The 20,951-nt window shown below is 48.8% G+C and overlaps 1 protein-coding gene across 1 annotated transcript; it reads right to left on the reverse strand.

The window, feature by feature from the left end:
• Positions 1-11,353: 11,353 nt before the first annotated feature.
• On the reverse strand, positions 11,354-19,355 carry LOC311228847 (uncharacterized protein). The gene is made up of 5 exons (XM_084314802.1): positions 19,208-19,355; positions 17,413-17,772; positions 16,253-16,551; positions 15,380-15,507; positions 11,354-11,803 (listed from the first exon to the last, which is right to left on the reverse strand). Exons 1-5 carry the CDS (start codon positions 19,308-19,310, stop codon positions 11,569-11,571), a joined length of 1,125 nt encoding a protein of 374 aa, XP_084170928.1. The 5' UTR covers positions 19,311-19,355; the 3' UTR covers positions 11,354-11,568.
• Between the last annotated feature and the right edge of the window lie 1,596 nt (positions 19,356-20,951).

The following is a 20,951-nucleotide window of genomic DNA, read 5'->3' on the forward strand; positions in this document are numbered from 1 at the left end:
TCACGAACAGGATCAACATCCTACTCCACTCCCTTGTAAGTGACGACCCAGAGACCTGAGATGTCGGACCACGACACCCCGAAGCCCGATGCCAAAGCCGGGCCGTCCCGGGTGACGCAAGGAGGTGACTCGCCGCCCCCGCTCAAAGAGGAAGAGGGGGGAGCCGAGACGGTGCAGACCTTGACCGCCGAAGTGGAGTTCCTAAAGGGTCAACTCCAAGACCAGGCGGAAGCCCTAGACCACCAACACGAACAACTGGAGCAGGCCAGGCACAGAGAGTCGCGTGCCTTGGCCCAAGCCATGATCCAACAGCTTCCTCCAGCGCCCCTCCCAGTGGTGTACGTCCAACGAGAGCGGAAGTGCAGCGAATTTGGAGGGGGGAAAGAGAGAGGAGAGCCGCTGGTGGACGACTGGATCCGAGACATGAAGGTGCATTTTCGGAGCAGCAGAGTGCCCGGTGACGAACAGGCGGAGTTCGTACAGCAGCATCTAAAGGGCGCGGCTAAACGGACAGTGCGCTTCGTGCTAGAAGGGACCGCCCCGGAGCCGGACGCCGTGTTCCGGGTGCTGCAGGAGACGTACGGAGACAAGACCTCGGTCAGTGAACGCCTGAGAGAGTTCCTCGACCGCCGACAAGGAGATGGCGAGACCGTGAGGGAGTTTGCGTATGATCTACAGGAACAGATGCGTCGCATACAGGGCCGGGAACCCCAACGAGTCGCGGATCCTGCCGCCCGGCTGCAGGAGCAGTTTGTGGTAGGCCTGAAGGATGGGATGCTGCGACGGGAGATGAAGAAGTCCATAAAAGAGAACGGAGAGCAGACGTTTCTCGAATTGATGATGGCGGCGATAGACTGGTCGGAGGAGGAGATGGTCCTGCCCCCCAATAGGGGTGGCGCCCAGGCCCTGGTCCACGCCGCAGCCGCAGAAGGACGAGAGGCCCCGATGAGCGGAGACGCAATACAGGGAGCTTTTAAGCGGCTCTTCGCAGGGCAAGAGCGGCTGGACGCACGTCAGGAGCAACTCTTCCAGGCCGTCCAACAGACGCGGGACGCGACCCAGAGAGGCGGCCCCGGACGGCGACGCAGAGACGACGCGCCCGCCGCTAAGCGGGAACTGCCCCGCCGGGACGAAGAGGGCAGGTTGATTTGCTATGCCTGCAATCAGCCGGGCCACATCAGCAGGGAGTGCCCCCGCCACGCCAGCGAGCCCCACCCAGCCCCTGCCCCCACCCCCGAAGTTCCGGGCTCGTCAGGGGACCGACCCGGATCCCGAAGGGCAGTCAACGGCGTCGTAACCGGAGTCGCCGACTCGGCCGCAGGGGGCACTAAGACGCAAGACATGGGGGAATGTCTCACCTTAGACGTCCAGATTGACGGGGTCGAGACCTGCTGCCTCTTCGACACCGGCGCCGAAGTCACCACCATGACCGAAAGCCACTTCCGCAGACACTTCCCGCGGTCGCGGTTGACCCCCTCCAACTGGATCACTCTCTTCGCCGCCAACGGGTTGGAGATCCCAGTGGTGGGGTGTCTCTACGCCGAAGTGAAGTGCCTGGATATGACATTTCCGGGGAAATGCATATTCATACTAAAAGACGATCCAGGCCGAGTGGCCACAGGAGACGCTATCCCGGGACTTCTGGGCATGAACGTGCTCGGCGGGGTAGATGGCCTGTTCAAGGGGATCAAGGGGATGCGGCCGGCGAGCCGAAGACGTGTCGACGCGGGGAGCGTCGCCATCCGCCGTGTGGTCGCCGCCATGGCCCAGGAAGCCCGAGAGTGTATCGCCCCGGGAAGGATGGGGTACGTCAAAGTGGCCGGCAGGGAACCAGTGGTCATTCCCCCGCACAGCGAAGTGGTCGTCCCAGGCCGTTGTGAGACGACAGCGGGGATGCGGCGTCCCGTGATGATAGAGCACACGCCGAGGGCCAACCTGCCTCCCGGACTATTGGTGGCGAACGTGGTGGCATACGCCCGACAGGGGAGAGTGCCTGTGCGGGTGTTGAACCCGACCAACGTCGAGATGGTGCTCCGACCCCGGGCCAGGTTGGCAGAGATCCACTGCCCCCGTCAGGTACGGCCTAAGGAGAGAGTGACCGTGGAGGAAGTGGAAGGAGGCGTCCGAGTGACGGCGATTCAGACTCGGGACCGCCCGCCAGAGGCGGAGCCGGACGGGAAGACCCGCGGGCTCGCCGTGGACGTACAGGCGAACCTGCAGGATCTCACACCGGCCCAAGTGAGTCGGCTGAATCAAGTATTGGAGAAACACAAGGCGGTGTTCTCCGTTGACGACGGGGACTATGGTTACACAACCACGGTCACACACTACGTTCCCACTGGTGACGCACACCCGGTCAAGCAACGGCACCGCCGAATACCGCCCCACGTGTTCCAAGAAGTAAAGAGACACGTGCAAGATCTGGTGGACCTGGGTGTCCTGGTAGAGAGCTGCAGTCCGTGGGCGTCACCAGCCGTGATCGTCATAAAGAAAGACGGCTCCGTGCGGTTCTGCTGCGATTACCGCCGCCTAAATAACGTGACACACCGGGATGCCTACCCCCTACCTCGTATCGAGGAGTCCCTAGACGCCTTGGGGCAGGCCAAGATCTTCTCCTCGCTCGATCTCACCGCCGGCTACTTCCAGGTGGCGGTGAAAGAGGAAGACCAAGAGAAGACGGCTGTCACGACGCCCTTCGGCCTCTACCAGTGGACTCGTATGCCCTTCGGACTGTGTAACGCACCAGCGACGTTCCAGCGGTTGATGACCGCCGTGCTGGGGGACCTGGCCTTCGACGTCCTACTCGTCTACCTAGACGACGTCTTGGTGTTCGCCAGCGACTTCGAGAGCCACTGTCAGAAGCTGGACCTGGTGTTTGGACGGCTTCGGGAGCATGGACTCAAACTCAAGCCCCGGAAGTGCTTCCTTCTGAAGACCGAAGTCAAGTTCCTGGGACACGTCGTCTCCGCGGCCGGCATACAGGTCGACACCGACAAAGTGAAGGCGTTGGAGGACTGGCCGGCGCCACGCTCAGCGAAGGAAGTGAGGCAGGTGATCGGGTTCCTGTCCTATTATCGGCGGTTCGTGCCCCACTTCGCCCAGGTGGCCCAGCCACTGCACGCCCTGATGGGGAAAGAAAAAAAGGGGTTCGCCAAGGGCCGGCCCGAGGCCTTCAAGTGGACGCCGCAGTGTCAGACGGCCTTCGATCATCTGCGGCAGTGCCTCTTGACACCCCCGGTGCTGGCCTACCCCGACCTCCAGCTCCCCTTCATAGTGACCACCGACGGGAGTTACTTGGGACTGGGAGCGGTACTCAGTCAGGAACAGGAGGGCGTGGAGCGAGTCATCGCCTTTGCGAGCCGAGGCCTGCGTGGGTCCGAAAGGAATGACCAAAATTATAGTGCGTTCAAGCTGGAACTCCTCGCCCTGAAGTGGGCGGTCACCGAGAAGTTCAGAGACCTCCTGATGTACGCCCAGTTCACCGTGATCACCGACCACAACCCGTTGAGACACCTCGGCACGGCCAACCTGGGAGCAGTGGAGCAGCGGTGGAACGCTCAGCTCGCGGAGTATGACTTCGTGGTGCACTACAAACCTGGTCGACTCAACCAGAACGCAGACGCTCTGTCTCGCATGCCGATGCGATCAGAACCTGAAGTGGAAGACACTGAGAAAGACTTCCTAATGATAGCCGCGGCTGGCACCCACACCCGTCAGGGTCTCCAAGAACGGGCCGTTCCATTGTCCGTCCCCGCCCCAGTCGCCCGCGAGGGCTACGTCATGGTCCCAGCGGAGGAAGTGCGGGCCCTGCTGTGCCCTGGGAGACCGACAGAGACGCGGGAGGTCTCGAGTGTCGGCGCACGACGGATAGCGGCACAGAAGGGGAACAGCGGATATGACTGGGCGGAAATGCGACAGCTCCAGGCGGACGATCCCGAGTTGGGTCCGGTGTGGCGGGCGGTGGCACAGGGGGTCCCCCCCACTAAAGTACAGCTGAAGGAAGGAGACCCGAAACTCCGCAAGTTATACGGGCAGTGGGAACGATTCCGTCTGCATCAGCAAGTGCTGTTTCGGCGCGTAAGCGATCCCCGGGATGGAGAGGAGGTTCTCCAGCTGGTGGTGCCCACAGCCCTGCGAAGGAGGATCTACGAGACCCAGCACGAAGACGCGGGACACTACGGGGGACAAGGGACGGTGGTCCTGATGAGGCGAGGTTACTACTGGATCGGAATGGCAGAAGAGGTGAAGCAATGGGTGAAGCAATGCAAGCGATGTGCATTAGCCCGCGACGTGTTCCCTAAAGCCCAGGCACAGATGACCTGCACTAACGTGACGGCACCCATGGAGGTCCTGGCCATGGACTTCACCGTGTTGGAGAGGTCGGTGGGTGGCTATGAGAACGTACTGGTGCTGACCGATATGTTCACCAGATTCACTATTGCCGTACCGACCAAAGACCAGACTGCGAAGACCACCGCCGCTGCCATCATCAAGTATTGGTTCGTGTACTACGGTTGCCCTGCCCGACTCCATGCTGATCAAGGGCGAAATTTCGAGTCGAGCGTCATCAAGGAGCTCTGCCGACTGTATGGGATTTCAAAGAGCCGCACCACGCCCTACCATCCCCAGGGGAATGGGCAGTGCGAGAGATTCAATCGGACAATGCACGACATGCTGCGTAGTCTGCCCGCAGAGAAGAAGCGGGACTGGAAGGAGCACCTACCCGAGTTGGTACTTACATACAATTGCCACGAGCACTCCTCCACTGGATACTCTCCCTTCTACCTGCTCTTCGGGAGGGACGCTAGGATGCCCCGAGATGTCCTAGGGGGCAGAGACGTCATTGAGGAGGGGGCGGCGGACCTAGATGAGTGGGTGCAGAGTCACCACGAGCGACTAAAGGCCGCCGCGGAGGCCGCTGAGGCCACGGCGAAGCAGGCATCCCATCGACGCAAGAGAATTTACGACAGGAAGAGCAGAGGTGCACTCCTGCGGGCCGGAGACCGGGTCCTGATACGCGACCACCGAATCCGGGGCCGTAATAAGATACAAGACAAGTGGGAGCCTACGTCATATGTGGTGGTTAAGCAGAGCCACGAAGGGACGCCCGTGTTCACGGTCAGGCCCGAAGCAGGGGGTCCAGAAAGGACCGTGCATCGAGACCAGCTCAAGACCTGTCCCTTTCCGGCTTCTGACCCGGAAGTGCGGGGGAGGGCCCCTCGACAGATCCCGGTGGCACCGCGGAGCTCGTCCGAATCAGACATCGGAGGTGCTTTCGGGCACCGGCGGGAACCGCATCCTAGGGCGTGTAACCACCCCGGTCCCCTGCGGGACGCCCCTGAGGAGGCCGTAAGCGCCGAGTCAGAGGTGGAGTCGACCCCTTCAGGAGAGGAGGGGGAAGGCGGCGGAGACGGAGTCGAAGAGGAGGCCGCGGGCGGTCCACCGATGGCCCCGGAGGGTGAGGCCGTGGTCCGTGACCCGCCGACGGACACTGAGGAATCCGACACGGAGTCGGAGGCGGGGGAGGTGGAACCCCCCAGAGTGGAGGCCGCTCGGCCCCAGAGGAGCACCAGAGGTCGGCTACCCGCTCGGTATCGCCAGGACTACGTGCTCAAGAGCGTGTTCGCGGAACAGTGTGTCCAACTCCTGAGGGAGTGTGTAAAACTGTTGGCATAATGTGTAATTGTCAACCGATGTGTAAAACTGTTGGCATAATGTGTAATTGTCAACCGATGTGTGAAACTGTTGGTCTCAGGACCGTTTTCATGCATGCGTTTGTTTTGTTGTTTTGTTGTTAACTTGCAGAGGACTTAGCAAGTTCAAAGTGGGGGGAAATGTAGCAGTCTGGAAAATATGGTATATTATTCAGAACTGCTGACTGTGTTTATATCCCTTTTTGTACACAAAGACATTCTAACTAGTGTCATTGATTCACACGAACAATGACACAAACGTCCCTGTCCCAAGAGCATGTGAATACGGATCATAAATGACAGTATTGATTCATATTTTACAGTGCGTCTCCCCGTGTGACTGGCAGGCGGGACCAGCAGGGGGCAGTAGCAGGCAGAGAGTGGCGGAGAGAGCTGAGAGATGATAAAGAGAGGAGTGCAGCGGAAGTCGTTCTCTTCTCGGCAGTGAACTTGACCACGAGAAGTCACGTCTAACGGGGGAGCTCTAGACAGCCCCGTTGCTGACGTTTATGCCGGAGTGCCCCGTGGAACAGGGACGGGTGATAGGAAGTACTGGCTAGTGGAGACGATATCCTAGCAGTACCAGTGTTATGATATTATGAACATTAAGTGCAGAGTCGGGCACTGGGAGTCGAGTTATACCTAGTTACAGTGAGCGGTATAAGTAGCGTGCGGCTAAGGTTCACAGTAGCATTGCTCGTGTTATACCTAGTTACAGTGACGGTATAGTCTGCGTGCCAGAGACGTACGGGACATCCAAGCAGTCTGCCCGGGCGTCAACAGCTGTCTGCACCGGAGAGCAGCAGCACCCCTGCTCCAGGCTGCCTGCAGGACACGGGGAGTTCTTTACCACCAGCAGAGTTCGCCCAGCACCAGCTCAGCCAGCACTGCCTCTCTGCTATAGCTCCGCCTGCTAGCCCCTGCGGCGCGAGTGTTCGACGCCATCTTGCCTCCCGGACAACAGTGGAGTGACGAGGCGGCCATTTCGGATGAGTACAAACGAGCATTGATGCTCCCGACTCCATATACAGTATACAGTGTGGTGCTGCCCGCGGGCGAAGTTAACGTTGTTAACCACAGTTCAATAGGGGTACCCCAGACAATATATACCGGTATTAGCATAGGACTTTTGCAAGGTATTTTGTGGGCTCACTCTTTTATTTTATTCCTTTTCTTTGAGCGTGATAAGGCGTGTATTTCCTAAATAATTCCCGTTCTGTGAATCCCTTTATTCTCTTCCCTATGCTTCCCCCTTCCTTCCCCATATTCTCAACCGGGGACAGTAAGAGTGTAATTCCTTAAAGAAGGTGAATACTGTGGTCCGCCCAGACGTGGGCAGCGTTTAGTCTGGGTACCTGAGAGCACTTGGTGCCTGTGTGTGATACTGTAATTGACTTATGCTAATAATTCATGCCAGTAATTATTGTATGGATACCCATGGTGCAGTAATCACCAGCCGTAGCTTTGTTGTAACCAGGCTGAGTTACAATACAGTCATCCAGAGCGGGAACACTGTGTGTGTCTTTCATTATTTCTAACCCTAACCCTAACCCTTTGCTACGGGTAATATATGTAATCGTAACCCCTTGCTATTCTACCTTTTCCATTGTAAGGGTTCTGGTCGTCTCACTAAGGGAGGGCACTGCTTGCGGGGGGAACCCAGTTATTTCTCTACCATCCGGTCAGTAGGTGTGGGAGGGAAAAAGGGGCAACTGTGGAGGGTGAGGGTGTGTTGGGGAGTACTGCGGACTACTCCAGAGAGAGGGAGGAAGACCAGAGTACCGGACCAGGTTTGTAAACCCTGGGCCTCATTCACCCCCACTACCAGCCTCCAGTTGACGCTCCGGACCCCAAAGACAGAGGTGCAGCTGGCCAGAGTGCTACTGTGTCTCGCTACCTATTGACCGCACCCCACAGTTCCCACGAAGCAGGGATAATCCACCCTGCTACACTAGGTTGGCAAAGTGTGCAGGGGTGAGGTGGGTTCTAGGAGTCAGGTCAAGCAGTAGTCTGACTAGCTTGTTTTGAGATGTTTGTAATTTGGTTTTTAGTGCCTTTGAGGTGCTTTGGTACCATGAGGTGCAAGCATAGTCGTAGTACCCTTGAATGAGTGCTCCTGCCAGAGTCTTCAGGGTATTCTTGTTTACCAGGGAGGAGATCCGGTACAAGAATCGAGTTCGTTGATTGACTTTTTTTATTACATTGGATGCCATTTTGTCACAGGAAAGATTAACCTCTAGGATGGAACCCAGGTAGGTAATTTCATCTTTCCTTGTGACAATATTGTCACCCACTGTAACTGAGAAGCCGTCTGTTTTGCTGAGTTTGTTATTTGAACCGAAGAGAATGGACTCTGTTTTGCCCATGTGTAATGATAGTTTGTTGTCGGCGAGCCATATGCAGATTTTGCCTAGTTCCGAGCTGAGGGCTTTTTCAACCTGTAACTTGTTCTTGTCAGAGACCAGCAGGGCTGAGTCGTCCGCAAACAGGAACAAGTTGCAGTCACAAGCTGACGACATGTCATTTGCATAAATTAGGAACAGTAGTGGTCCTAGTATGCTTCCTTGTGGAACACCACAGTTCACTGTGAGGGGGGGGGGGGATAGGGTACTGTTTACCTCCACCATCTGTTCTCTCCCCTCCAGGTAGGATTGTATCCAGCTCACTGATAAACTATCAAAACCAATTGCTTTTAGCTTGTCAATCAGAATGGTGTGATTGACAGTGTCGAAGGCCTTTTGTAGGTCTAGCATGACCATGCCGCAGTATTTGCCCGCGTCCACCTCTTGCTTGATGTGGTCGTTCAAATAGAGAAGGCATGTGTCAGTGGAGTGGGATGTTCTGAAGCCAGATTGGAATTCGTAGATTAGATTTGTATCCGTAAGGTACTTTTCGACCTGTTCGTATACTATTTTTTCCATGACTTTCGAGATGGAGGTACTTCACCATCTTGGAGACCCTTTGAGACCCTTTAGGCCTGTGCTTTCTTTCGTGCTCAATGTTGTTTTCTTTTTTCTTTGTGTCTCAGGGATGTGGGGGAGGTGGGGGTCCTGGGATTGGGAGGAGTTTTTAAATAAGATAGGCTACTGTAAAAAAAAATATATATATATATTTGCTAAGTTGCCATTTTCACATTGTCAGTAAAATAACTATTTCTCACTTGAGGTGTAGTTTGACCAACTGTCAACTTCTCACAGAATGTTTATAATATTTCCTTCAGCAAGGCAGCAGGTAACTGGTAACCATTTCCTAATCATTCCATGCAGGGCAAAGATACACAACACACTACAACCTACAACAAATAATTGACCAGAGTCCAGATCTGTTTTTATTTTTCAAAGGTCATAAATCTGTAAACACATCAACTGCCAAAACAAACATGTACCTTTGACTTATAAGTCTGTTTTATTTGTTTATACTTCAGAAGTATGCTATTTATGGTCACTATTTGTAAATATGGTATGTCATAAATGTATAGATGTAGCAGTACTGTCCATCTGTATGTCATGTATGTCATATATGTTATGATGAATTGAAAATGGGGGACCCTGATGTAAACAAGACGAAAGTCTTTCTCTGGTCTGCATCCCCTTAACAATTGTGTGTATTGAGCTGTACTGTATTGTACCCATTCTGCAATCTGTTAATAACATTTTCAATCAATCAATCAATCAAAACTAGTTTATTAGTAGATTACTTTACATCTCACAGAAGACTGCTGAAACTTGACAAATTCTACTAAAGTGAAATATCCCTTTAAGGAAAAAGTCAATCGGTAAACAAAAAACTGGTGCTACTGTCATCTTCAACATTTCTTCAGAAACAGAAGATACAAGATACCAAAGTAATAATAATTGTTGATGCAGTTCCGACAGGCATTCAGCTATAGGACGCTATTCACTTCAATAATCTTAATTGTATTTATTTATTCGGGGGGGGGGGGGGGGGGGGGGGGGGGGTCACAGCTGTGTCCTCATGAACATCCAACAATCCAACAAGAACTATTCTTCATTCCACTCTGGGAACTCTACTGTGTATGTGTAGCCGGTTCGAATCGGCTTGCCCTGAGCGAGTCTCGAACCCCGGTCTCCCACGGCACGGGCGACATCGCAGACCACTATACCAAGAGGTGAATTCACTACTTGGTAACGTGTCTGTATGCCTTTTAATTAAGGGGGAGTGAGTTTAACTTGCAGTACCGCTAACGTTCACAGTCACTTCACAACACTTGAAGTCCATCGTGACTGGATATACTTGCGGTACCTCCGTTACATACTGTGTGTTCCAATTAAAACTAATTATTTTTTCTTTTTTTTTGTCCACTTTTTCTCCCCATTTTCTATTTTCTCCCATCCCAATTTCGTATTTCCAATTCTTCCCTCCCCTGTCTTGAACGTTGCTAGACTATGCCTCCCACAGGTCGGTTGTAGTGAGGACAGAAGCCTTGCATCACGTGTCCCCTCCGGTACATGAGGAGGCAGCCTGTCACATCTTTTCACCAGACAGCTCGAACTCTCAGTGGCGAGGAGTAACGCGTGGGAGGCTCACGCTGCCCCCGTCACTTCCTGCTTCCGTCGCACCGGCGTCTCACCAAACCGACCTGTAGGAGTCGCTGTCCACAACGTCAAATCCCCACCCACCGGCTTTCCCACCCTCTAACACTTGCCAATTGTGTTAGTATGAACGACCGGCCAGCCGGTAGCAACGCAGAGAGCTGGGCTCGAACCCAGCATCTCCTGAGTTAGAGGCGAGCGCCTTGCCCACTGCGCCAATCAGCCGCCCCAATTAAAACTAAGTTTTAAAGCTTCATCAGAGTCGACACTCCTATGCAGAGATTTGGACGACTGTCAAACATCTCTGCCCAAACAGGAAGTAAACTAACCAGTGCTACCTTTACTCATATTATTTTGCCTTAAAGGTGCTAACATTCAGCCACTAGATGCTGCACTAGACTAGAGCAACAACATGTTATTTATGGAATCAGGTGCATTCCATCTGGGGGAATGGGAAGTAGGGAGGGGATTACATGCCTGTAACATGTAAACATCAACATTCATTTTGGATTTTTTAAATTATACATTTATTCATTTATCAATAAAAACATTTGGGGGGGAAGCAATACTTGTATTACGCACCTTTCTAAAAGATATGTGGATATATTACTATATATATATTATTTAAATTATTACTCTACATAAGAATGTTATAGCACCTTTAGCATATTGAATTTATAATAATATTATATTATTGTTCCCCCCATATTTTTTGTCTCTTTTATAAATAAGAGCCAGACATTTGTTGAAAATACTTAAATAATAAAATTGTACGGCATCTGTGCAGCCTTGTCTGTTTACTTTTCTGATCACTGCATAACTCACAAATGTTCAGACAAGCTTAATTTTTGGTTATTAGTGATTACTGTTTACACCCATTTCAACGTTATAGCCACATTTTCTTTCAACCTAATTTGGTTGCGGATGTTCCGATTTTGGTAGCAGAGCTGTTTCAGAGGCTGTGATGTACAGGCATACAGACAGCTCTGCATAGGAGCTCTACTTTGATGTTTAGATTTGTAATATTTGTAAAAAAAATAAATAAAAGAAGATAGATAGATAGAAAGATAGATAACCACCAACAAACAGAAAACTATGAATTGATGCTGTGAAACTTTATTGTGTATTTTAACAATAACATTTGTTGTGTTGTTTGTATTAAGTATAAAATGTGTATAGTAGGTTACTAAATAGTCTCATAGTGTATCATATCAAACATACAGGCTAACAGCACTAGTTCTTTATGATGCATCAGCCAGAAAATCCAAATGCCTCAATATGTAAAAATGTATTATATTAACCAAAATGTATTCAATAAATGTTCAATATATTTCTCTTTCTCTGTCTTTCCCTCTCGCTCTCTCTTTTAATGTGTTCTCTCTTCCTCTCTTCCGTCCATCCTTGATGATTTTTTTCTTCCTCTTCTCCCCCATTGGTCCAGGTTCTTTGTACAGTTTTTTGACTGGTTGGTCAGCCTGTCTGTTGAAGTCATCCTCCAATAGGACGTCACCGCTGAGAGAATAGCCGATTCTGGTCCAGGTGAGAACAGATCCTGGGCTAGAAACACGCGCGCACACACACACACACACACACACACACACACACACACATACATACAGGTTAATATGTATAATATGTGTTGTGAAGGATCAGATTAAACCGAATATATATATTTATTTATGGATATATATTTAATAGTATTTGTATATCGTTTGATATCCCTTGTATATTCCTTGTACATATACACGGAATATCCCTTTATTCTACTACAGCCCATAATAGTTCATTCTCTTATTGGACAAAAGGACCAGGCGCCAGGGACAAGCCCCTGGCGTTCAAGTTCAAAGGTACCGACGAGACATGCCCTTACTAGCCTCAGCTCCGCGCAGGAATACGGCTACCGAAAGCAGAGCGGCACTACTTGTCCACTGTGCATATAAATATGGCGCAAGAAATGTAGAATTCCTCTTAGTCCTTTACCCTTCTACCCAACTAAGTAACAAGACGTGAAGCCTCACCCCACGATACCGCGTGCGGTGTAGTACGGCCTGTTTGGCCTTAGAATAGCATTGAGACCTCGTGCGAATTAATAGCTGAATTGCCAGAGTTTGGCACCGTATTTCTATTAAGTAATAATAGTCTATTATGTATGGTGCATCGTTCGGTTAGAGTTCTAAAGTGAGCAGCACCCCCATCGCTTCCTCGCGTTATCTAGAGTCTTAACCAGGTTGGGCAGACCACACGTGGTGCTTTCATCCGAGGAGTTCTGGACGAGGACCGAGTGGACCTGTACATTGGATTACCTACCCCGACGACTGCTGAGCCCTATACGGCATGGAATATCTATTTGCTTTGGTGCTTTGATTTGTGGAGCGGATAATCGCCAACACCGGTGAGTGTTGGATTTACCCCGAGAGGAGCCAAGGTGAGACGGCGCTCAGACCAGACTGAGGTCGCCTCGCTTCTTCTTCGTTGTGGACCGACAGCTACAGCTACAGCTATCGTCTACAAGAGAGCCCAAGTGTATTAATCTGCGGATCAAGATTCTACGGGCACTGTGTTCTGTACCTGAATTCTCCCTAGAAATCGTTGACCAGACGGGATACAGCCGACGGCTCTCCTACCCCCCCTACTGGCTTACAACCGGCGGGACCCCTTCAGTATATTATCCAGCTATAATCATTAAGTGACCATCGTTATAATTCCCTAAGAGCCAGGTTGTATACTTGCTTCCTGTGTAACCAGAGATTGGACATTCAGTGTTGATTTGCCTACGAATACTCATTTGCCTTACAAGTGCATTCAAATCATAAATGTAATAAGTAACTATTATATGTACCCTTTGCTATATATTAAATATTTGACTATTACCTTTGTGTGGACCTGATTTCATATGTGGGAAAGTGTTCATCATACTTAGATATCGTGTACTGTATGGCCAGTAATTAAAGTACATAAAGCGGTAGTGGTTTAATGATACCATACTTATCAATACAGTCAGGGAATTGTACCCCTCAGTTACAATATGAATGTTGTTCATAGCCAGGATCATGTCCACTAATCAGTGATGTCATAGCCAGGATCATGTCCACTAATCAGTGATGTCATAGCCAGGATCATGTTCACTAATTAGTCTTCTCCAGAGTCAGACAAGAAGATAGATACCAATTTTCTCTGTGTTCAGTAGAAAGCTATCCGGCTGCACGCTAGCCTAGCTTAGCGCAAATTAATGGAAGTGGATATGGACCACTGGCCAGTAGCCTAGCTTAAATCTCTGGAGAGGTGTTTTTGGCTCAAATCCAGGCTAGCTGATCCGTATTCACTTCCATTAATTTGTGCTAAGCTAGGCTGACGTGTTGGCGGGTTCCTTTAATGACATATTACTGAAGACCTCAGATTCTACCACTGAGGTGGCACCTGAGGTCAAGGAAAATATTCATGACACTGTAGTACAGTAATTGTCTAATGAAAAAAAAATTCCAAGTCTACCACTTGACAATTGAATGTAATGTAAACAAATACCATACAATTGTTTCTTTATATGTGATGAGACCTGCTATGACATGTATTTAGGACACCTTATGTAAACGTCAACACCTTATATTAATGTCAAGTTGTTATGACAAAGACATCCAGAACAATGTCAACTTTGCATTGAAAGTGTCATAATCAACCGAATGACAATTACAACAACAGTCATTAACACTTTGATTGCCATGGTTAATTTCATGATATACCATCCCTTGCCAGCTCTATTTAACATGGAGAAGTTCCCCTTCTTTGCAGGGCTATAACTTTTTAAATTCTATTGCTAGATTGCCATTATTAGGGCCCATTCAATGTCCTATATGTATTGTTCATGGTGTAGCAACGTTAAACTTTTTCATTCACATATTCATACTAAAATATGGTCTAAAGTATAAGTATGTTTTCATCTCTTTCTGCAGCTTTCTCCAGAACGTGATTTATAGCCCCAAATGCATTATATTGATGATCAAATACAGTTTGGTAGGAATCTGTGCGAGATCAAAAATGTCAACTGGACGTACTTCTAGAATTTACTACACGTCATCTGACCGGATGGGCGAGGGGGCGTTTATAATTCCGTGGGCAACGTTATACCATTCATCTAATGTGGGTCATATGTTCATCATAGCAGTTTATATCGAACACGGTAATACTACACGCTAAAACTCACCCCAGTCTCCTCGGGCCGTTGGGCGATCAGCGTGGAGTAGACAGTTTTCAATTATGGGATGTTGAAATGCCCGATCTATTTCCAGGTTGTATAATAGTATATACGTCCAAATCATGTTGTTTTTTCGAGTTATTTCCACCGATCGATGTTCACTGTGTGAAGACAGAGTCTCTCTAACATTAGCGAGTGCCCGGACCCCATATGGAGTGAGTCCTGCCGGTTTAAAGGTTGACATCCGGTTTCGATCTGCCGATCGGCCACCAGATGGCGCTCTTGAACCGCTAGAGGGTTGAGAGGAGATCAGCACTGTGTGTCAAGGCTGCGGAGGGGAAATATGATTTCGATTGTCGATTTTTGAAATATTGATATCAAAGACGAGTTACGGCGTCCTCAGCAACTTGAGCATGGCGGGGAATGACGAGTTCCGGCGTTTTCGGCAGTTGTTTCTTTATATGTGATAATGAGACCTGCTATGACATGTATTTAGGACACCTTATGTAAACGTCAACACCTTATATTAATGTCAAGTTGTTATGACAAAGACATCCAGAACAATGTCAACTTTCCATTGAAAGTGTCATAATCAACCGAATGACAATTACAACAACAGTCATTAACATTCATGAACATCTATGTCAGATGTTATGTCGTGTTTATGCCAGTGTTATGAACACTCCTTCAAATAGTGTTACCGTGCATGTGAAAGCACACACACATACACACACACACACACACACACACACACACACACACAAAACATGTGTGAATGTGCATATACAGTGGACAGTAACACACACACACACACACACACACACACACACACACACACACACACACACACACACACACACACACACACACACACACACACACACACACACACACACACACACACACACACACACACAAATACATACACACACACTAGGACCTACTACGTTCTGTATGAGTACATGTAGCTCCGGACTTGGTTGTAGTACAAAGGATAGTCCCACACCGCGACATCTGTCACCTGACCTTCAAACCCTGAGACCTCCAACACAGGAGGACCTGACCACTTGTACTACAGAGAGAGAGAGAGAGAGAGAGAGAGAGAGAGAGAGAGAGAGAGAGAGAGAGAGAGAGAGAGAGAGAGAGAGAGAGAGAGAGAGAGAATCATGTACTTTACTAATACTGTAAAGTGCTTTTGAATGCTTTTGCCAGAGTACTATTCTACTGTACCAAGGTATTTCTAGAATAAAGAATTTGAGTGCTAAACATACTACTTCATGAGGAGTTAAGGTCTCGGTGTCACCTAACAGAGATTTACTGTAATGATTCATGTATATTTACTGTAAATATTTCTGCTCTCTCAATAATGAGTTAGTTCATAGACCCATCTGATAAGACTTTGTTTCATCTGATAAGATTTATAAAAATATAAAAATTAAAATAAAGAAAAATAACCTTCTTACTGTCTTTTACTATTATGTACTTAACTACAATGTCTATACTAATATGTACTATGTCTATACTACTATCTACTATGCTACTACTGTATGTTTATACTACCTACTATGCTAATATGTCTATACTACTATCTACTATGCTACTACTGTATGTCTATACTACTACCTACTAAGCTAATAAATGTCTATACTACTACCTACTATGCTAATATGTCTATACTACTATACACTAGTGTAACACTCAAGCCAGATGTAAATGTCCTCTCTTCCCATCTTCTCTCCTATCTCTCCTTTGCAGTCCTCCTTTCTCTCTTTTCCTTTCTACTCCTCTCTTGTCTTCTCTTCCTCTCCTCTTCTCACCTCTTTCAAAGGCAGTGTTTTCCGGACGCTCATGCTTCCGCCTCTGAACAGCTGTGCTACGCCTCTGAGTGTATCCACGACAACACAGAGGCTGGTCCAGGGGGTGGAAGGGACCCCCGACCAGAGCAGCCGATAGGAACGAAAGGAGAGGGTGTAATAAGACCTGTCACTGAATGACAGGTCATACAGGCCAATTGAGTTGCTTTGCAGTGCAAGGCGGGAGGGACTGTTGGGGCTGAGGGTGAAGATTGATTGGCTGTTGAAGTCTTCAGCCACATAGCGCAGACACACTGACACACCTAGAGACAGGGAACAAGGAGTTTCAAACAGCTTCACATACTGGACCACGATGGGAGGGACCCTATTTTGGAAATAATATATACGGTAATCAATGGCGAGAGACAAATCACCTTTTTTATCCTGTTTGAGTTGTGCTATGAATTATACATTAGGGTTGTCGCGGTTATGTGAAATTTTTTCCCATGACTAATAAACTCATGACATCACCGATATTACCGGTGACCATATTCAAACCTTTATTTATCCTCCAACAAGGCCGTTGAGGTTTCCCTCATTTACAGTGCCGTAGAGATTTACAGGCATATTCATTTCCAATCAATTACTTACAGTATCAATGATGTTGTCAATCAGTGGAATAATTTCTCAGCATAAGCCATGCTGTTCTTCATACCGGACACAAGGGGTGGGAATCACCAGAGCCCCCATGATACCATATTATCACGATACTAGAGTCACAATATTGTGATATATTGCAATGTATTACCTTCCTTCAACTGCAAATTATGTTCCCAATTTGGCATCACTGTATCAATATAATATCGGCACAGAAAATATTGCAAGATTTCCCCCCCACCCCTAATGGATACATGCAGCTCTAGCTAGTTACCCTCAAAACGAACGCAAAGTCAATGGGGCCACTCATTGTGCATCAGCAGTTTGCTTTGGGTGCATTTTCCAGTATGTTTAGGCCCTGTTTACAGTGACCCCATTACTTTACATTCGTTTTGTGTCTAACTAGCCAGAGCTGCATGTATCCAGTATGAAGAACAGCATGGACTTCGCTGAGAAACTGCTCTACTGGCCTCTACTGTATCATTCATGAGTAGGAAAGAGGGTTAGGGTTAATATCCAGTACTCACCTCTACTAGGAGACTGGCTGGTCCAGGGGTAGGAGGGGCTTGAGTAAGGAGGTGTGGTTGTCCAGGGGTAGGAGGGGCTTGAGTAAGGAGGTGTGGTTGTCCAGGGGTAGGAGGGGCTTGAGTAAGGAGGTGTGGTTGTCCAGGGGTAGGAGGGGCTTGAGTAAGGAGGCATGGTTGTCCAGGGGTAGGAGGGGCTTGAGTAAGGAGGTGTGGTTGTCCAGGGGTAGGAGGGGCTTGAGTAAGGAGACGTGGTTGTCCAGGAGTAGGAGGGGCTTGGAGGAGAGAAGGGAGGGTACAGAGTGATCCCTCCCCTCTTGGAGAGAGTAAACATCTTTCCCTGAAGGTCTAAACCTGGGTTAGCTGGAGAAATAGATAGATAGATTCGATTAGATAGATAGATTGGGGATTCGTGGGCGGAGTTTGCAAAAAGTGGTAAATGGGATGTCGGAAGAAGCATTAAAAAGCAGTCAGTAGGTATCGAGCCCAGCTCTCTGCGTTGCTACCGGCTTGGCCGGCCGTTATACTAACACAATTGGCAGTGTTAGAGGGTGGGAAAGCCGGTGGGTGGGGATTGGACGTTGTGGACAGCGACTCCTACAAGTCGGTTGGGTGACGCCGGTGCGGCGGAAACAGGAAGTATCGGGGGCAGCGTGAGCCTCCCCTGCAGGTTCTATACAACAAGAGGTGCAAATCCAGAGCCTGCAGGATAATGAAAGACCCTCACCACCCCAATAACAGCCTGTTCCAGCTGCTGAGGTCAGGCAGACGCCTGCGAACCCCAGCTACTAGGACAGAGCGGCTTAGGCTCAGCTTCTTCCCCCAGGCCATCAGAGTCCTGAACAATGAACATTGAGTACCACTGTAACACTTTAGCATGAGCGGGCACACACTCAGGCCGCACGCACCCTCACTTATTGCCAAAAGGAAGGCCACTTTAAATTAGTATTAGCAACAGTAACAGTGTATTGCACTACTATTACTATTACTGTTAACTGTCAACTGTTACCCGTCATTGCACAAATTTATTGTTACCTGCTACCTGTTATTGCACAATTTTATTGCACACATTTTTTGTATTGGATTCTATTATATGTTATATGTTGTACCAATTGCACATCGTTGCGGGCAAGACCACCCGCATTTCATTGTATATCCGTATGCCGTGACAAATAAAACTCTTGACTTGACTTGACTTAGCCTCCCATGCGTTACTCCTCGCCACTGAGAGTTCGAGCTGCTGCGGTGAAAAGATGCGACAGGCTGCCTCCTCGTGTACCGGAGGGGACACGTGATGCAAGGCTTCTGTCCTCAGTACAGCCGACCAGTGGGAGGCATAGTCTAGCAACGTTCAAGACAGGGGAGGGGAGAATTGGAATTACGAAAATTGGGATGAGAGAAAAAATTGAAAAAAAAGAAAGAAAAAGGAGAAAAAGTGGACCAAAAAAAAGCAGTCAGTAGATTTGGTTGAGGAGAAATAAGCTGGGGGCCAAAGTAAACAAAGGCTCATTTTCTTGTCTGTTGTTTCTGTTTCATGTGTTATATTGGTATTAGGAATTGTTCTATTGTTGACATAAGATAACATAGGGAGGTTTAGTGTGTGAATATCATGGTTTACTGTAATTGAAACTAGCATGTGTGTGCGTGTGTGTGTGTGTGTGTGTGTGTGTGAGTGTGTGAGTGAGTGAGTGAGTGTGTGTGTGAGAGAGAGAGAGAGAGAGAGAGAGAGAGAGAGAGAGAGAGAGAGAGAGAGAGAGAGAGAGAGAGAGAGTGAGAGTGAGAGTGTGAGTGAGTGTACCTGTGGTCTGAAGCCGGGCAGCAGTCCAGGGAGTTTTTCGCCGTTTTGCCATGACGACCGTGACCGATGCCACAAACAAAACCACAAGAACATGACACTGCATAATACTCTGTCTGTCTGTCTGTCTGCCTCTCTGCCTCTCTGTCTGTCTCTGTCTTCCTCACAGTGTTTCTCTCTCTCTCTCCTCTTCTTTCTGGGAGCTGCACACTTTAAGTTTCTATTCCTCTGCTTACAAGAGGGGGGGCCTCTTCCTGTCAGTCCCACCCACCTCCCTCACACACACACACACACACACACACACACACACACACACACGCACACGCACACGCACACACACACACACACTCTCACTAACACACACACACACACTCTCACACTAACACACACACACAGACACACACACACACATACACACACTCTCTTTCTCAAACACATACACTTGCACTAGCATCGCTAACAGCTGCTAACAGGATATTGGTACTGTACTGTAGTTTCCCAGAGACAGAGTTGTGAAACCCTCAACAGCCTAGATCTGTTTAATATTTCACATGATAGGATTCCAAAGCCTCAATCCGTGATTTATTTGATCTATGTGGGATATATTCATATCCATTCATCAAGAGTTTGATCTTGTAGATGGAAAATACACTATTCAGAACTGTATTAACTCATTATAAATACACTAGTCGGAACTTGATTGGACAAATGGACGTTGTAGAAGTTGAAAGGAATTCCCTCATAGTTCTTTTATTGAATGTCGGCGAGGTGAACAGAGAGACGAGACAGAGTCAGATGGCAGTCTGCAGAGTTTTACTGAACCGTCACAGCACAAGTAGACCACAATCCGGACCACGCACCTCCGCACACCGAGCGAGCCAGTGCCAAGTGGTGGTTTCGTCAATACATCGTCACATCATTTATACATTTCTCGTCAGAATGGTGTGTGTATATCTCTCGGTGTGTATCCATGAATGTCTGTGTGGTGTGTGTGTGTGTGTGTGTGTGTGCTGGTGTTTGCTTAGATGGGGAAAAGGAGGGGCTGTTTTCCTCCGCTCTCCTTATCAGATGGTGTGTGTATTTCTCTCGGTGTGTATGCATTGGTGTCTGTGTGGTGTGTGTGTGTGTGTGTGTGTGTGTGCTGGTGTTTGCTTAGATGGGGGAAAGGAGGGGCTGATTCCTCCGCTCTCCTTATCAGATGCTTTTCTGTGTGTTCATGTGTGTTAGTGTGCTAGAGTGTGTGTGTGTGTGTGTGTGTTGGTGTGTTAGAGTGTGTGTGTGTCGGTGTGTGTGTGTGCTAAAGTGAGATACTCTCGAACAAAAAAGGGGGGGGGTGTGTATGTCTCTCTATGTGTGTGCATTGATGTCTGAGATGACGGCATATAATTTGTGTGTGTGCATGTGTGTTGGTGTGTGTGTGTGTGAGTGTGTGTGTGTCGGTGTGTGTGTGGGCTTTTGCATGCTTCTGATATCATCATGCACCTGTGTCCAGACTGTTTCAAAGGGGGCCCTATGTTTACACAGAGACCGTTTCATGGGGCGGCCTGTGTCTACACAGAGACATCTGACGTCAGTGTACAGCCTGAAGAAGATATTGACAACAGATCAATGAATTAAAACTATCAATCCCCCTTTTGACATATAAATCTATATGTCAACACAACAATTCATTGTGCACCCAACAATATGACACAACCATCACACTTTGACCCTTTTAACCTCCTTCCAGTTAAGAGTACCCTCCTCC

The sequence above is a fragment of the Notolepis coatsorum genome (genome assembly GCF_963971535.1).
Source record: "Notolepis coatsorum genome assembly, chromosome: 5".
NCBI classification, from domain to species: domain Eukaryota; kingdom Metazoa; phylum Chordata; class Actinopteri; order Aulopiformes; family Paralepididae; genus Notolepis; species Notolepis coatsorum.

What these genes read in the sequence shown, in the direction of transcription:
- LOC311228847 (XM_084314802.1), bottom strand. Translation starts at nt 19,310, where the DNA reads ATGCAGTGTCATGTTCTTGTGGTTTTGTTTGTGGCATCGGTCACGGTC. An exon ending in TGCCCGGCTTCAGACCACAG is followed by an intron (nt 17,773 to 19,207) that starts GTACACTCACTC and finishes CTATTTCTCCAG; the next exon opens with CTAACCCAGGTTTAGACCTT. An exon ending in AAACACTGCCTTTGAAAGAG is followed by an intron (nt 15,508 to 16,252) that starts GTGAGAAGAGGA and finishes CTCTCTCTGTAG; the next exon opens with TACAAGTGGTCAGGTCCTCC.